At 35.6% G+C, this 16,401-nt stretch overlaps 1 protein-coding gene across 3 annotated transcripts in view; it reads right to left on the bottom strand.

The window, feature by feature from the left end:
- Chro (chromodomain-containing protein chromator) overlaps nucleotides 1–16,401 on the bottom strand; it is a 93,147-nt gene that overhangs the window by 39,620 nt on the left and 37,126 nt on the right. For all 3 annotated transcript variants that reach the window (XM_081740171.1, XM_081740172.1, XM_081740173.1), the window contains exons 5-7: nucleotides 14,663–14,820; nucleotides 12,495–12,567; nucleotides 8,613–9,285 (exon numbers count right to left, since the gene is read on the bottom strand). In XM_081740171.1, the coding sequence (XP_081596297.1) occupies nucleotides 8,613–9,285; nucleotides 12,495–12,567; nucleotides 14,663–14,820 (904 nt within the window). The remainder of the gene's footprint in view (nucleotides 1–8,612; nucleotides 9,286–12,494; nucleotides 12,568–14,662; nucleotides 14,821–16,401) is intronic.

Raw genomic sequence — 16,401 nt, 5'->3', positions numbered from 1 at the left:
CTTAAAAGAGAGTAAATTTCTATTGGTCACGTGATCTGGTTCACGGTCATTTAGTCGCCACATTGGATTCAAGATAGCGGATCCTGACCTTTAAACGCTCATAACTCGGTCATTTACGAACCGATTTTGATAATCTTTTCCCCCTTGGAAAGAGAAAATTTTACTCTTCAATTTTGTATTCTTGCACTTTTCGCGAAATCTACGCAGTTTTTCCGGAAAATCAGAAAGAGTAGAATTGAAGATAAAATTTTATTCTATTATTATAATTTTCTGGCAAATGGCTAATAAAGCAACATTTTAATAAGACACGAAACAGAAGCAGAATTTAATAAGCTGTAAGATGGTATACAAGCTGAATTTAGTTTAAAATTAGGCTATATATTAAAGGAAAACTCATAGTATATATGATTTTAATTTTGTTACAAAAATAGCTTTTTCACCGTTTTTACCTTCTAGTAATATACCTGCGAAGTTTTATGTTCCCCAAATTTTGTTATGGGATTTATTAAACACCTATGCAAGTATAAAAAATGGTCACATGATCCAGATCATGATCATTTAGTTGCCATATTTAAAAATGGACGCCAAATTACTAGATTTTTTGTTTAAGTGTGTCTCCGTACCCAGTGGTCGGAATTTACAGCCTGATTGCTCATTCTATTTACTCCTTTGTAAAGTAAATCTCGTAGTTCTAAATTATAGTGTAATTTGGAAAAAAAAAAAAGGAACAATGACGTGTTTTCAGATACGTTAAAAAAATGGATTTAAGGAGTAAACAATATTTTTACAAATAGAAGAAGTATATACTTTTATACAAATACGTCGTAGTGGATAATATTGGTACAAATTAATAACAGTGTCAAAAAATAATAATAAAAAAATAAATAAAATAAAATGAATATTGCAAATCTTTCAGAGTCGAGCTAAAGATCTTAACAAAATTATTTATGGGGGTTCCTTTATTGATCCAAAATAGTATTTTTACATTTACAAAAGTCGCAGTACTTTATTTCCGATTTCCTACATTGACATACAGTTTCTCAGAAGCATATCTGACGATTATATGGCTTAGGAAAATCTTCAGGCTCCAATGGATCATCTGTCACTTTCGGAATCAAATACCGTCTTCCTCTATGTAACCATAGTCCAACGGATTGAGTTTCTCAAACGGTTCCAAAGCATGAATCGATTTATAGCATTGCAAGTAGCTTCTTTTTATGTGAAAAGTGACAGATATTAATATATAGGGTACAAATATTGAAAGTTTTGTAATTTTACAATTCTATATCTTTTATTTCTACATTTTATTTTCGACGAGAAATGTATTTCTGACAAAACCGGAAATAATATAGCTGGTTGAAGAGCTGAACTAGAAAAGTGCTACAAATACCACCAAATTCAGAAATTCCTCTATCACCTGGTAAAGCAACAGTTATAGTTTATGGCAACTGCTGGTTAGCGTACGTGCCTTTGGCGTGGAAGACCCGGGTTCCATTCCCGGCGGAACCTCATGTGGTTCGGACTCCGCGTTAAAACTGTAGGTCCAAGGACTCACTGCTGAAACGGACGCTAAACTAAACAATCATATCAAATCAAGTTTATGGTAACTGCAAGGAAGGTTCCAACAAAATCTTTAAACTTGATGATATATGAAGAGTTTGTAAGAAGCATTTGGAAAGCTATCTGCCAAGCTTCTCATACACGTGAATACATCGACATTTTTTTCTTTGTTTATAAGGAAAGAAGTGTAAAAGCGATCACGGAAACAACCTTTAAAATATGGAGCCCCAAATGACAGCACACCGCTTCCTGTCGATATTAACGCTTACTATGCCTTAACTAGAAACAAAGAATTGTTGCAGTCATACTTTGTCGACTGAATATTCTGGAAAAAAAAATGTTACTTACAATTGTTCTTATGTATCTTGTGGTGTAGTAAAATATGTTGCTATAAAGAATGGGATGGTTACGAACGAACTTATTTTGGAATCAGATCACGAAGAAGCAAATGAGAGGATCCTAGCCCATATTTCTCACACGACACTGAATTCAAAAGTAAGCAATAAGGTTATCTGTTCAACTGATACCGATGTTTTTTGGAGTTCTCTATCACTACTTACAGAAGTTAAAAAGTAGAACTGCAACAACTTTGGATTTCCTTTGAAGTAGGAAAATCACCGCGGTACTTTCCACTTCTCTTTGAAAGCAGAGTATCGCTTGCTGTTTTAACAGCTTCACCAGCTATTCGTTCTTTAATCGGCTGCGAAACTACAAGCAAAGTTTGAGTACGAAGTTAGCAGCTTTGAAAGCAGCACAATCATGTGCGGAAGACCTCTTGTTAGATTTTATTCGCTCAAGTTTAGGTAAAAATGGATAAGTTACGTTTAAATCAGTTCCAAGCTTAGGCACAAAAAAATTACGAAACTTTCAAGATATCATCAAGATCTGTCACTTTTCACATAAAAAACCACTTGCAATGCTATAAATCGATTCATGCTTTGGAATCGTCTGAGGAACTCAATCCGTTGGACTATGGTTACATAGAGGAAGACGGTACTTTGATTCCGAAAGTAACAGATGATCCATCGGAGCCTGAAGATTTTCCTAAGCCATATAATTGTCAGATGTGCTGATAAACTGTATGTCCATGTAGAAACCTGGAAATAAAGTACTGCGACTTTTGTAAATGTAAAAATACTATTTTGAACCAATGAAGGAACCCTCATAAATAATTTTGTTAAAATCTTTAGCTCGACTCTGAAAGATTTGCAATATTTATTTATTTATTTTATTTTATTTATTTATTTATTTTTGACTTTATGCTATTAATTTGTACCAATATTATCCACTACGACGTATTTGTATAAAAGTATATAGTTCTATTTGTAGAAATATTGTTTACTCTTTAAATCCATTTTTTAACGTATTTGAAAACACGTCATTGTTCCATTTTTTTTTAAATTACACTATAATTTAGAACTACGAGATTTACTTTACAAAGGAGTAAATAAAATGAGCAATCAGGCTGTAAATTCCGACCACTGGGTACGGAGACACACTTAAACAAAAAATCTAGTAATTTGGCGTCCATTTTTAAATATGGCAACCAAATGATCATGATCTGGATCATGTGACCATTTTTAATACTCGTATAGGTGTTTAACAAAGCCCACAACAAAACTTGGGGAACATAAAATTTCGCAGGTATATTACTAAAAGGTAAAAACGGCGGGAAAGCTAAAATCATATATACTATGAGTTTTCCTTTAATATATAGCCTAATTTTAAATTAAATCCAGCTTGTATACCACCTTAAAGCTTATTGAATTCTGCTTCTTTTTTCATGCCTTATTAAAATGTTGAATTATTAGCCATTTTCGAGAAAATTATAATAATAGAATAAAATTGTATCTTCAATTCTACTCTTTCCGATTTTTCGAAAAAACTGTGTAATTTCGCGAAAAGCGCAAAAATACAAAATTGGAGAGTAAAATTTCCTCTTTCCAAGGGGGAAAGGTTATCAAAATCGGTCAATAAATGACCGAGTTATGAGCGTTTAAAGAAGGTAATGATCCGCCATCTTGAATCAAATATGGTGACTAAACGACCATGAACCAGATCACGTGACCAAAAACAAAATTTATTCTCTTTTAAGTTGGTAATAGCATCCAACAGTCAAAATGAGGGCACATAAAACTGCACACGTGACACGGGCTAGCGCTCGCACTAGTAGTTAACTAGTCTGTGGGACTGCGAAATAAATAGATTACTTAAGATGAAAGATTAGACGTCATTAGGACAGAAGTAAAAAGATGTAGGATTTTTTTGTGATTATAGCTAAGATAGTATTTATAAGAAAGAAAGAAAGAAAATTATTTGAAGAGCACAGATAGAGCATAAATATTTTACTATTGATTTTAATGTTATTCTTAATAGTTCTGATTACTTGTGTACCATCTCATGGCTACTTATGAAAACATAAAAAATTATATATATATATATATATATATATATATATATATATATATAATCTCCAAGAAGTCTTAAGTAACAATGGCGCAGCGTTATTTAAACAATTCAATGCTCTGAGCTTGAAAGAAACAAGTGCGGCAATTAATAAGCTCAAAAATTTGGATTACATCAGAATTGCAGCGGCAAGATGAACAGATTGCCATCTTAAAAGAGGAAATTTCGTGCTTAAAAAGTAAGCTTCAACGCAAGCATTAAGTTAGGAAGTAAAAGAAGAAGAGAACTATCCAGGACGGTACGGTAATGTTACTTTCGCAAGCATTACCAGGGTGTCTACTGGAATATCAGAAAGTAAATTCATGACTTTTTCATGACCTTTTTGTTCAAATTTTCATGACCATGGCGATAAAAATTTACCATTAGTAATAATAAACCTCTACCATCAGTGGTGCATCGGTTAAGATGAAGATCACATTATGTTCTTATTTGTCTAATGTACATAATGTCGATTAGCTGACAACTAATTTTAAAATGCAAGAGCAATTTAAAAGGCAGTAATCAAATTTTTAATTGCGGTTCTTAAATATCACTTATTGTGAATCTTAACTTCTGCCGCCTTGTGCTCGAGCACAGAATAGCACTTATCTAAATACGAGCCTGCTCTTACCAGTGAATCACTCTATACTGTATTTGAAGTTTTAATTCTGAGTATAATTATCCATCTAGCAGAAATTTGTCTGAAATTAAGCACTCAGAGAACTGCCCAAAGACAAAACAAATTATAAAAGAAATTCGTTTTAAAAAATAGATCATCAAATTTAAAATCTGCAAACTCAAACGAATAATATTATTTGCATAAGTCTAAAGGCCCAAAAATACACAATTTACATTTCTTAGAATAGCAGATCAGAAAGTTGGACAGTAAAAAGTTGTTACTATATTACAGAGACTAGAAAATGAAATGGGGAGCAGCTAGGAAGACAGTAAAGTACCAGTTAGCCAGCACTAACTGGTGGGGGAAATTCTCACAATTACTGATCTGATACAACTGTTTCAGTACATGCAGTATGAGGTATAAAAGTATGATGTATAAAAATATACTCTGAGATTTCAAATTTTCATGACCAGTTGGGTAAATAAAGGACTTTTTCATGGCTTTCATGACCACTAAGCAAAATATATGACTTTTTCATGACTTTCATGACCAGTAGACATCCTGATTACTGTAGTTTCGACTTTGTGTGAAAGATATCTGCGAGAGCACAGTAACATAGTTTGTCCTGCTAGAAAAAAAGATATATTACGGATGTAGAGCATGCTTGGAAAAAAGAAATCCTAGATTCAATTTGCAGAATTAACATCCAACATGCAACTACTGCAAAAGCAAGCTAAATCTCCAACTACTCCAAAGGTATCCAATATGTCTTATAATAGGATAGGCAACCATGGTTTTCGGGCAAAAGACAAAACACATTCTCCTGGAGGACAAAATTGTTGAAAACGTGTTGGAAGTGAATAGGAAGTGCCATAATATTAAAGTGAAGTCATGTCAGCCACTGATTAGATCAGATTTATTGGTTATTAGAAACCCACCTACGCTGGAAGACAACACCAGGAGGATCAGACAAAATCCTGTGAGAATTTAAGAGATGGTCAACAGCAACGAGAGGTAAGAGAGTTTTAAGAAAAATATTAAGTACGGGTTTATATGGTTTACAAGACATCCAGAGAAAGAAGCAATTTGTGGCGATGTCAAGAAGAAAAGGATCACTAAGGAAAGAGCGGAGAAAGCAAATGGTAATAGCAAGATGATTGTGTAAAATAAATGGTTCTGTACTATGTGTAGTTGTAGTTCTTCGAACAATGAAAAGGGAAGAGTGTGTTGGGATAATGTGCATGATGTGGAGTGGAAACCGCCACGAATAAATGGAAATGCCGCTAACTGCGATAGTTAACAAAATAATCTGTAGGACTGCAAAATAAACAGACTATTTAAGATAAAAAATCATGTCAGTGGGACAGAAGTAAAAAGATGTAAGATTTTTTTGTGATTATAGCTAGGATATAGTTAGTATTTACAAGATAAAGATTGAAAGAAATACCCAAGAGAACTCTTCGTTTAATTGATATAAATGTTTTACTATTGATTTTAATGTGATGTGTAATAGTTCTGATTACATCACGGCTACTTTAGAGAATAAGACATAATGATCACACATACCATAAACTCTTTCAAAATCCTGTTCATTATGAAAAAAGGTAACAGTACTAAAACCTCATACATACAATCTATTTCCAGAAATTGCGATTACTTTCAATAGTAAGTTTTACAGAAAATTCGATTCTAGTTACAAGAACACAAGACATTCTACCACCATATAAAAGCAATTCATTTAGTCAATTTTACACTGAATATTTTGTACTGTAAATTTAATAAAATTCAAATTATTTGTACGTACTAAATTATAGAATATGATATGACTGATGGTTTCAACAGATTCATCATTATTTAATATTGAGCAAATTCAATTAATACTATATGCTCACTTAAAATAGTCTCCTTATGAATTCACTCACTTTTGCTTTTGTTCTGGTCGGATACATTCTCCACAACGATGCAAGGAATGTTAAATTCTGAGCCACAAATAAAGCATAGAAAACAGTTAATATAAACAAGTCATCCCCCTACAACACAATCAACATCATTAGGCACTTCTAGATGCTCTATGAGGTATGAGTACTTTGAACATTCTACAAGAATACTAAGTGAAACATTCTTTAGAATATAGTCACTCACAAAAGCAGGTGGGTCAGATGAGCAGCAATAAATACTCAAGTTCACAAGGAGCAACTCAGATCTGCGATAATTAGTGACTATCAATTTCCCAAAATCGGCTTCACACAGTGTAATATTTCTGATTCGCATGGTTCCAATCTATCATTGAGATCATGTCCGAGAAAGAAAATACAGTAAAACCTGTCTTCAACGGACCCTTTATTAAACGGAAAACTGTCTTAAACGGAAATATTTCACGGTCCCATGAATTTAGGAGAACAGAACGTGTAAAACTCCCTTCATTAAGCGGAAACTGTGTTACGCGGACAACGGAAAGAAAAATAAACATTTAACGGAAAATTCTGAGTTCCGGACTACAGCGTTTAGAAAATGTTTAGACATTCTGTGAGACATATACATTACACTGTCTGCGATAAAATGTTCGTTCTTTTGTTAAATATTTCTGGACAGTGTTGACCTTTCCCAACCACTACTCATATTCACCCCCACAAATTGTCCTTAATCCCCGCAACTTAATGAAGAATCATACGGAATGTCGGAAAGAAGAAAACGAGATAGAGGAAGAAGAGGAATACGATACCGAGTTCCAAGAAGAGTGTAGAATAAATACATATCAAGATTCTCTCAGAAGTTTAAAGGAACTGCAAAAATTTGCCTTACGAAAAAATGATTCTGATTCATTTAGTATAATTTCTCAGGCTAAAGTGTATGCGGAAAGTCAAGCAGCCAAACAGCAATGTACACAGAAAACCCTGCTTGGCTATTAGAAAAATAAAGAAAACGTGTGCATAGCATATTTTGTATTCTTTTTCTTTTTTTTTTTTTTTTTGTGTGTGTGTGTGTGTGTATTTATTCGTAGAATAAAGAAGTACTGTAATCGAACAATGTACGTACAGCAATATATTTCCTCAGTATGCCCCTTTATAAGCATGTATTAAAAAAAAAAAAAAGAAAAAGAAAAAAAAAAAAGAAAGAAAGAAAGGAAAGGTCTACCTCCACTAAGCGGAAACCTGACTTTAACGGAAATTTTTGCAAGTCCCGCTCGATTCCGCTAAAGACAGGTTTCACTGTACAAACAGAAATCGAAACAAGACACACACAGTGCTCAAAGCTTCGCTGTTGCAACATGCTGTATCACCGAATTTCCACATGTTCCGGTACGTGTACCAAACAACCATGACATATTGCTGTTGTAGCTGATGGAATCTCACCAGAATATCTTGTATGCTTTACTAAAGATTGCAAAAGCGAAGACGATTTGCAAAACAAGCACATAACGTAGCAAATGATATACGTTATGGTCAGAAGCAAAACATTAACGTAAATTAAGCAGGGAAAACTGAACACAGAACAAATTCTAAGCTGTCCTAGTTAATAAAGGCACGACCAACGAAACATTCGTCCTTGGAATTATATGTATTGAACACCTAAAAGCAGAGTACAGGACTACTAACGCTTGGAACTGGCTGGTATTCATCATGGGCACTGAACGCTCAAACGGCACGGTTACATTCTAAAGGAGTATGCAGATATACACACTAACCTTGTAGCTATTAAATCTAATGAAGTGCAAATAATTAGTTCAAATTACGTCACATGAATGAATGTCCACACGAAAATTTCAGGCGTACAAATTTTGTCTGCGTATGTAAGCGCGAGTATTGATTGTTAATTGAATGTGTGTTATTTTTTATTTGTTGCCTGAAGTAGAAGCCAGCCAATATGAAAACTCTACGCAATAAAAGTTTCTTACGGATCAAGAAATTATACAATATTGTTAATGCATTCAATATTTATAATGCAATCGATCTGACTATGTACTAACATGAATAATTTAGTTACCCACCTTCCATAGCCTTCCCACTTGATGAAGTACTCATCTCGTTTTTTATTTATATTGTAACGTTTGGACAGAATTCTTTCAACCACGAACTCCTCATCACTTGACTCATCATCCGCAGATGTTCTCCTGGCTTTCTTTCCCCGTCTATCTTCCTCCTCATCTGCGGCTTGCTTCACGAGCACATTTCTTCTCGGCCTACCACGCTTCCTGGGCATCTCACGATCATTAGGTTCCTGCACTTCGTCCGCTTCCGTTTCCTCTTCATTTCCAGCATCAACCACGTCGTCGACCGCCTCATCATCACCACCTTCTTCCTCATCGCTCAATTCCGTTTTCATAACATCGGCAATTTCGTCCGTTGATAACCTCCCACTTTTTCGAACTTGCACACTGTTCTCTTTCCCTCCCTTTTTCACTTCCACGTTCTGTTTTCTCTTCGTTGCAATTCCATTTGCCATATCATTGGACATTAACAGTTTATCTGAATCAACTACCTGTCGTCTACCTCTTCGTGTGGGCGCTGTTGTTAAGTTTTTCAGTGCTGTCCTTGTCAGCCTAACGACTTCACTTTGATTGTCTCCTGGCCCTGGTGACTTCTTTCCTGTTGTTGTTTGTTTTTTAGAATCTTTACTTTCAGATAAAGACTGCCTTCCCTTTTCCTGTTTTTCACCTGAACCTACGAAAAAAAAGTATATAATATATATATGTATATCATACACTATCTTATATTCTACAGATTTCATGACTAGCATCTGCAATTGTTTCTGCTTTTAGTTTTCTATTAACATACTTTATACATACCATAGACTTACTTCTTTGTAATTATTTAAAATTATTTCTTAGGATCCAAACTTCGCTCTTAAATATTTACATCAAATTAGTAATTCAAATTGATATAAGATGTTGCAATTTCCTAAATATCTGGAATCTGCTCTTTTCATTTGAATTAAATTACAGGGTGTTTCAAAACAACACCAACAACGTTTGGGAGGTGATTCCTGACACCAAGATAAGGCAAAAAGTATAGACCGACCTGGGTGCACAAATGCTTCCTTTCGGAGTTATAGGCTGAAGACTTCACTTAGGAACTAATATGTGCGCTGTCCAAAAATACATGTTTCAAAATCCTAAGGTACTCACGCAACAATTTTTATGGAGGGAATTTGTGTACGGGCATATCATTTGAATTACTCACCAACTACCTCTATAAAAATTGTTGTGGAAGTACCGCAGGATTTTGAAACTTGGATATTTGGATAGGGCACATATATTAGTTCCTAAGTGAAGTCTTGACCCGACTACGGTAGATCCCATAATTTCGGAGCTATGGACCTTTTAATTTTTAATTCATTTTCTCATGTTTTCAGCAGCCTATAACTCCGAAAGGAAGCATTTGTGCATCCAGGTTGGTCTACACTTTTTGTCTTATCTTGGTGTCAGGAATCATTTCCCAAACGTTGTCGGTGGTTTTGAAACACCCTCCAATACAGAAGTCCGATTCTGCTATGTCATTCCAAGAGATAGTATCACAACGGAACACTAATTTTCCGTCCCCGAATATAAGGATAGTAGTATGATGGTCTCTCGTTTGTTTCCATCGTATGTGCATCTGTGTGGACAGTAAGATATTGAAAGGTTTTCTAAAAGTTACTCCGTTTTCCTCTATTTCCTCAACTCATCGAATCTTTCATAATTCATTTGTATATAATATATTCACAGTCCTCGTCCATAGATATAATCCTGGAATACTAAACTGAAGATTTTTTTCATTTTTTTAAAAATATGTTATACGGTAATTAATATATAAGAAATTACTAAAATATACAAGATATAACACAATCAAGAATATTTATGACTGATAATGAACAAAAACACACTGAAGAAAAGATTTTAAAGGAATTTAGTTCCGATCGCAGAAGTTTTTCAACCCTGACGATGGGAGCTCAGAAAAGAAAACAAGCAAAAGAAGCTTAATTTTATATGTACTATCACCTCCTACCTTTTTGGTGTATTATCTTACCACCCTCCATATATACGAGGTGGTATCAGAAAGTTTCTAGACTAGTTCTGTAACATGCCAATAGATGGCAGCGCAAGGTTGCACGCATAAGCACAGGGAGGACCAACCATCAGAAGTCAGTATGCCAAGAGACATCGTTCTGTGTACATCCGCAGCTGTGCAGCTGGTGCTATTCTGACCACATGCGTTACCATGTCTACGATTTCATCATGTTAAAACAACGAGCGAAAGTGAAATTCTGTGTGAAACTGGGCAAATTTCCCAGAGACGCCTGACATGATACGGCAAGTGTACGGCGATGCTGCAATGAGTCGTTCGCCTTCCTCAGACGCCTTAACCCCTGGCAGCAGAATTCGCTATTGACGGTCTGGCCTCTAGGGATGAATTCATGATGCACAATGTTGCACATGTCGAAAAAAGGCAATAAGCATGCATCTGGTTAAGCTACGGACCTGTCTCGCCTTTTTCGGTCGTGGAGACGACGGACTCTTCTACTGTGAAGACTGTTGCTCTGTCTCAGGGTCATACCCGTACATTCAAGTTTCGTCACCGGTAATGATCCTCGACATGAAGAACGGGTTATCCACGGCACGTTGACGGAGTTCTTGGCAGACTTCGATGTGGTGTTCCTTCTCCTGGGTCAGCAGCCTGGAGACGAATTTGTCAGCAACACGGTGCATGTTCAAATCAAGATGTTAAGTATTGCGTCCACTGTTCCATATGACACACCGACAATGGCTGCAATGTTGTGGATTGTTCTCCGATGATCCTCATGCACAAATTGCCGAATGGTTTTAACATTTTCGGTTGCTGTGCTCATTGAAGATCGTTCTGATCTCTTGTCTTCCAATGATGTTCTTCTGCTCATGAAGCGAATGACTCATTGCAGCATCGCCGTACACTTCCCGAATCAGGTCAAGCGTATCTGTGAGAGATTTACCCAGTTTCACACAGAATTTCACGTTCGCTCGTTGTTCTAATTTGCTCTTCATACAAAATAGCAGACGTGATAACCACGTGCTTATAATATTACAGCTGCATAGCTCCGGATGTACACAGGACGATGTCTCTTAGCACACTGACTTATGAAGGTCGGTCCTCCTCGTGCCTGTCCTTATTTGTGCTCAAGCGGTTCTGCGTAGCGCCCAAGAATCCTTCTTTGCTCATCTGTTGAAGCTTCAGTTCGTACACTGACCATACGAGCTACTACAATTACTACTGATTGGTACATCACTACCAAAGTGTGCTGCACTTGTAAGTCCTAATTAATGCATATTAAATGAAATAAAATGGAATCTTTCAGCCTTACGTCCCACTGTTATGCAATGTAGACTAAAGGACTCGGTGATGATAGGGGTGAATGAAGAGTGTAGATGAAAACGGAAGAACCCTGGGAAAACACATGCGTACGGTGCTTATCCACTGCGAAGTCCACTTGGTGCGAGTTATGATCGAACCAAGGACCCCACGAGACAGAGGTGAACGCACTATCACTGAGCCACCGTGACCTCTTTATTGCATATTAAATATAAACATTACACTGTATTCCTTGTGACAGGATAGTTTAACAAGAAAGATGTTTGTCACGTACTGAAAGCAAAGAGTAATGACGCTACTCCTCTGAAAACTTCATATTCTCTATAGTATACATAATCATTATTTTCAGCTTTTCTTTGTTACATACAGAAAATTTTGCGGAGGACTAACTGTAACTCAAGGACTTCTTTTTTCAAAAAAAAAAAAAAAAAAAAAAGAAGTTCCCTTGTACGTAAAAAAGATAAATGGAAGATGGATGATTCTCTTTCACTAAAATCATTCTGCACTTGCAGATTATATTGCTCTAGTTCATTAGCTACTGCAATTACCTTTCGCAGCAACAGCAGCTGACGGAGCATCCCCACCTCCTCCACTGTCCACTTTGTCACTTGATTTCTCCAGCTGAAAGACAGTATATTCAGTATTAGCAATTTACAAATTACGATCCTTCTATCATAAATCTACTTCCAATTTCTACATTACATTAGTTATTTTACACAAATATATTCGACCTACGTAATTTGCTGCTATTCATATATATATATATATATATATATATATATATATATATAAAGGACAGTTTATAATGTATGCGAACTACAAAACTCATGTGACCTTGACCAATCTTGGTATAGAGGTAGATCTTGATTTGCTTAAATACAACATGTGTGAAGCATTCTTCTGTGCAGGGTTTTCCTGAGGTACTGCCTATCAAAGATGGGAGTTGGAAATACAGTTTATAATTATAATATCTTCTAAAATCAACGAACAAATCTTCTCCACAATCGGGAAGCTCATTAGGTCAATTTTATGACTAGGGTTAAGATTTTTAGGGCGTACTTTTATCTTTTGGAGTGAAATCGAGTTCTTTGTTAATATTCTGAGATGTAAAATGTTGCTTCCAGTTGGGAAGACAGAGATAATTTCTGGCACCTTTTCACCTCTTTTAAGCCCTCAACCCCACTTTCCTCATCTTTTACTCCTTTTTAAAACATTAATTCCAAATTTTGAGTATGCTGTTTCTTCTGAGAGAATTTTTATATGATCAACCAGTGTACGCATTCAATGCACCCAAATGGCGCAAGTGCAATTTCCAAGGCACACCAACTTCTTCAGCTAGAACGCATTCATGATTTACAGACAGAACTATCTTAGGGTTACAATTAAGTGATGACTACATCAAAAACTTGGAACAATAAAGGTTTGCATCGTTGTTTTTGAAGCCGTGTGAATCACCGGTGATGCACACGCACATGAGTTTTAATGGTGAAATAAATTCTCCGGCCTTAGAAAGATGTTCGGAACCTTGATTTCCGGCTTCTGGTATTTTTTTCCCAGAAATTATTTGATCATTTTTATACATATTTTTCTCCAATAAAAATGGCCCCACGATGCACCTTACCCGATTTCGCTCTACCAGTCAACCTGTTAAAAGGATTACTGGACTACAGACTTCCGTAAGGCACTAGTTAAATTGATTTTCGCAGAAAAACTTGAAGTTGGTCTTCAGAACAATCCAAATGTCTAATTTCCAGCATCTACAGTTTTGTCATTCTGAATGAGTATGAAGTTGGTCCCAGTGACCTCTCTGGATGTAGAAAGAAACTTTAGCAACTAAGATATTCTATCCCCAAATACAAACAAGCTTACATTAAACCACTTAGAGATGCTAAATGTAAATAAGTACAACAATATTATGAGTTTTTCTTCCTAATAGATATATGCAGTCTCTTCCATATACTTACTATAGTGTCTTTAAGAAGTTTTTTTTCAGATAGAAAAGCAGTTGACTAAACAGTTGAGGGAAACAGTACCTTTTTTAATCCCCTCTTTTCTTTTCCACTTTTGGCATCTTTTATTCCTCTTTTTTCCTATGAAAACTATCCCTGAAAGTCTCAACCATGTTCTTTTTTTATCCTCACCTTGTATTTAATACTCTGTCAGGAGGCAACTACTTATTTAATGAACCAAGAAAACCTGAGACTACGCAAAATAACACTGACTGGCTCCTGAATCTATTTAATTTCAGTTTGTGTTCTTAATACGTGAAAATCTGTTACAGTATACTAAGTACCTACGAACAGAACTCATAATTGTTGTGACGTGTATTAAGTAAAGTGCAACTCTTAATTTAGGTGATCTGCTTCAGTAACGGCCATGTATATTAAAATATGCCATCAGACAGATGCATTACATGTTTTTCGATGTCAGCTCCCGGCGTAAACATATGAAAGCTAATAGTTTTACTCTAGATGTATGTGATACCTTGTTTCTCGGCAGCTATTGGCCGGATCTGATTTTCATTATTATTATTATTATTTATTTATTTATTTTTTTTTTTTTTAAACAGCCCAGCAACACAGGCTGTGTTGCTCAGCTTTGTACGCTTGGAGCTTCTGCATTCTGTTTATTAGGCTTCTTTTTACCGTTTGTAATGATTTTAACGTGAAAATTCGTGACTATTTTCTATTTACTAGAAATAAAATTGAACATTTACCTTCGGAAGAGCCACGTTGCTCTGTACCTTGGCAGAGCCCAACAAACTGTAATTTTGAATTGTTTTGCCAGCTTCTACCCAACTATCCCTGATATGTTTTGTCATATTGCACCACTTCTGGTACAACTGCCAAGAATTCAAAGCATTCTTGTCACCACCTAAAGAGAGAAAACAAAAATATTATATACCTACATGTAATTTATGAAATATTAATTACTTTGCAAATTGCATTTTTAGATCAACATAAAGGAACGCCATCATAAATTATATATATATATATATATATATATATATATAATTTAATAAAAAGATCTGGAAAAAAGTGCAACTTATTAGATTAATACAATGTCGGACCAATTTTCGCCCTCAGAACAGCCAGATGTCGTGGAATGTTAATACAAAGATCGTTAATGATGGCAAGTCAAATATTACACTATTCCGCGTGCAATACATAACTGAGTTCCATGAGAGAATGAGGTGGAAATTGGGTCGGATTAAAGAAATTGCGTTTCCAAGGCGAACCAGAGATGTTCAATTATATTTAGGTCTGAGGGTTGGGCAGGCCAAACGTGGTATTGAATTTCATCTCTGTTCCTCAAACCACGCCTCAACAGTTCAGCTGTGTAAATAGGTTCATTTTCATCCAGGAATATGGTGTCATTACTGGGAAACAACACCCAGACCATAAAACGTACAGCAAACAGCGAAAGAAATCTCCTCTCCCGCCCAAACAGACTGTTATAACTCAATTAGGTCGGGTCCAAACTTTTGCTAGTATCACAAACGCCTTGATAGATACGACTCAACTTATTCCCAATATTTCAATCAGGAGACGGCAGTTGGCAAGTCTGTAGAGCACTAAAACGGGCTTTTCTTGTGCATTTGATGCACGGGAAATTTCTCCATTTTAAGATTTATCTCTTTTGCTTGGAGCGTGTTGTCCAGTGAGTGCCAATATCAATGATATTATAATTCGTTGTGTGTATAATATATTATTTTAGTATTTACTGTATGTAAGAAGAAGAAGAAGAAGAAAAAGAAGAAGGAAATTAGTTAGAAAATGGCTGAAATTAACTGAACACATCAAATCTGGAAGAACTGAAGGAACTAAGTTTGTAACTCTTTGTCTCCATTCATGGACCTACTTCAATTTCCCGTCAATCTCGTCATTCGAACATCTTTTTCCTTCTCCACAGGAGAGCTTGCATATCACACTATGCAGAGGAATTGAAACTGAAGCATATTAAAAATTTCAGACCTGCCGGGATTCCAACCAGGGACATCTGAGTAGAAATTCAATGCGACCACTTACTTGATGAACAAAAAACTGTAGAAAACCTTCCATGAAGGCTAGTGTCGACACTAAGCATAGTATTAAAGAGACGATTATTAGTAGAGTTACTCATCATTTAATTCTTCAACTAAAAACAGGTCAAATCCACCTTTCTCAATGATGAAAATGTTTCGAAACGTTTCTGAATATCGACTGTGAGGTTTTAATATTAGTCCCGCAGCCTAAGACGAAAGAAGAAAAGAAAAAAAAAAAAGACAGACGATATTTTGTTAATTCCTTAAATTGTATCACTAGGCTTCCATATTTTTTAAATTAAAAAATGTACTTAACAAACGTATGTTGTTCGTAACTATTAGCTTAATTTGTCAACTCTACATGAAAGACTTGAGTGTAGGGGTATCGTACGAAACTGCCAAACGGGAAATCCGGGTTCAAGTCTCGTCAT

Source organism: Thermobia domestica, chromosome 15, assembly GCF_964235325.1.
Source record: "Thermobia domestica chromosome 15, izTheDome1.hap1.1, whole genome shotgun sequence".
In the NCBI taxonomy this organism is placed as follows: domain Eukaryota; kingdom Metazoa; phylum Arthropoda; class Insecta; order Zygentoma; family Lepismatidae; genus Thermobia; species Thermobia domestica.
Note: the sequence above shows the minus strand (reverse complement) of the source record. Positions and strands in the feature narration are given on the sequence as shown.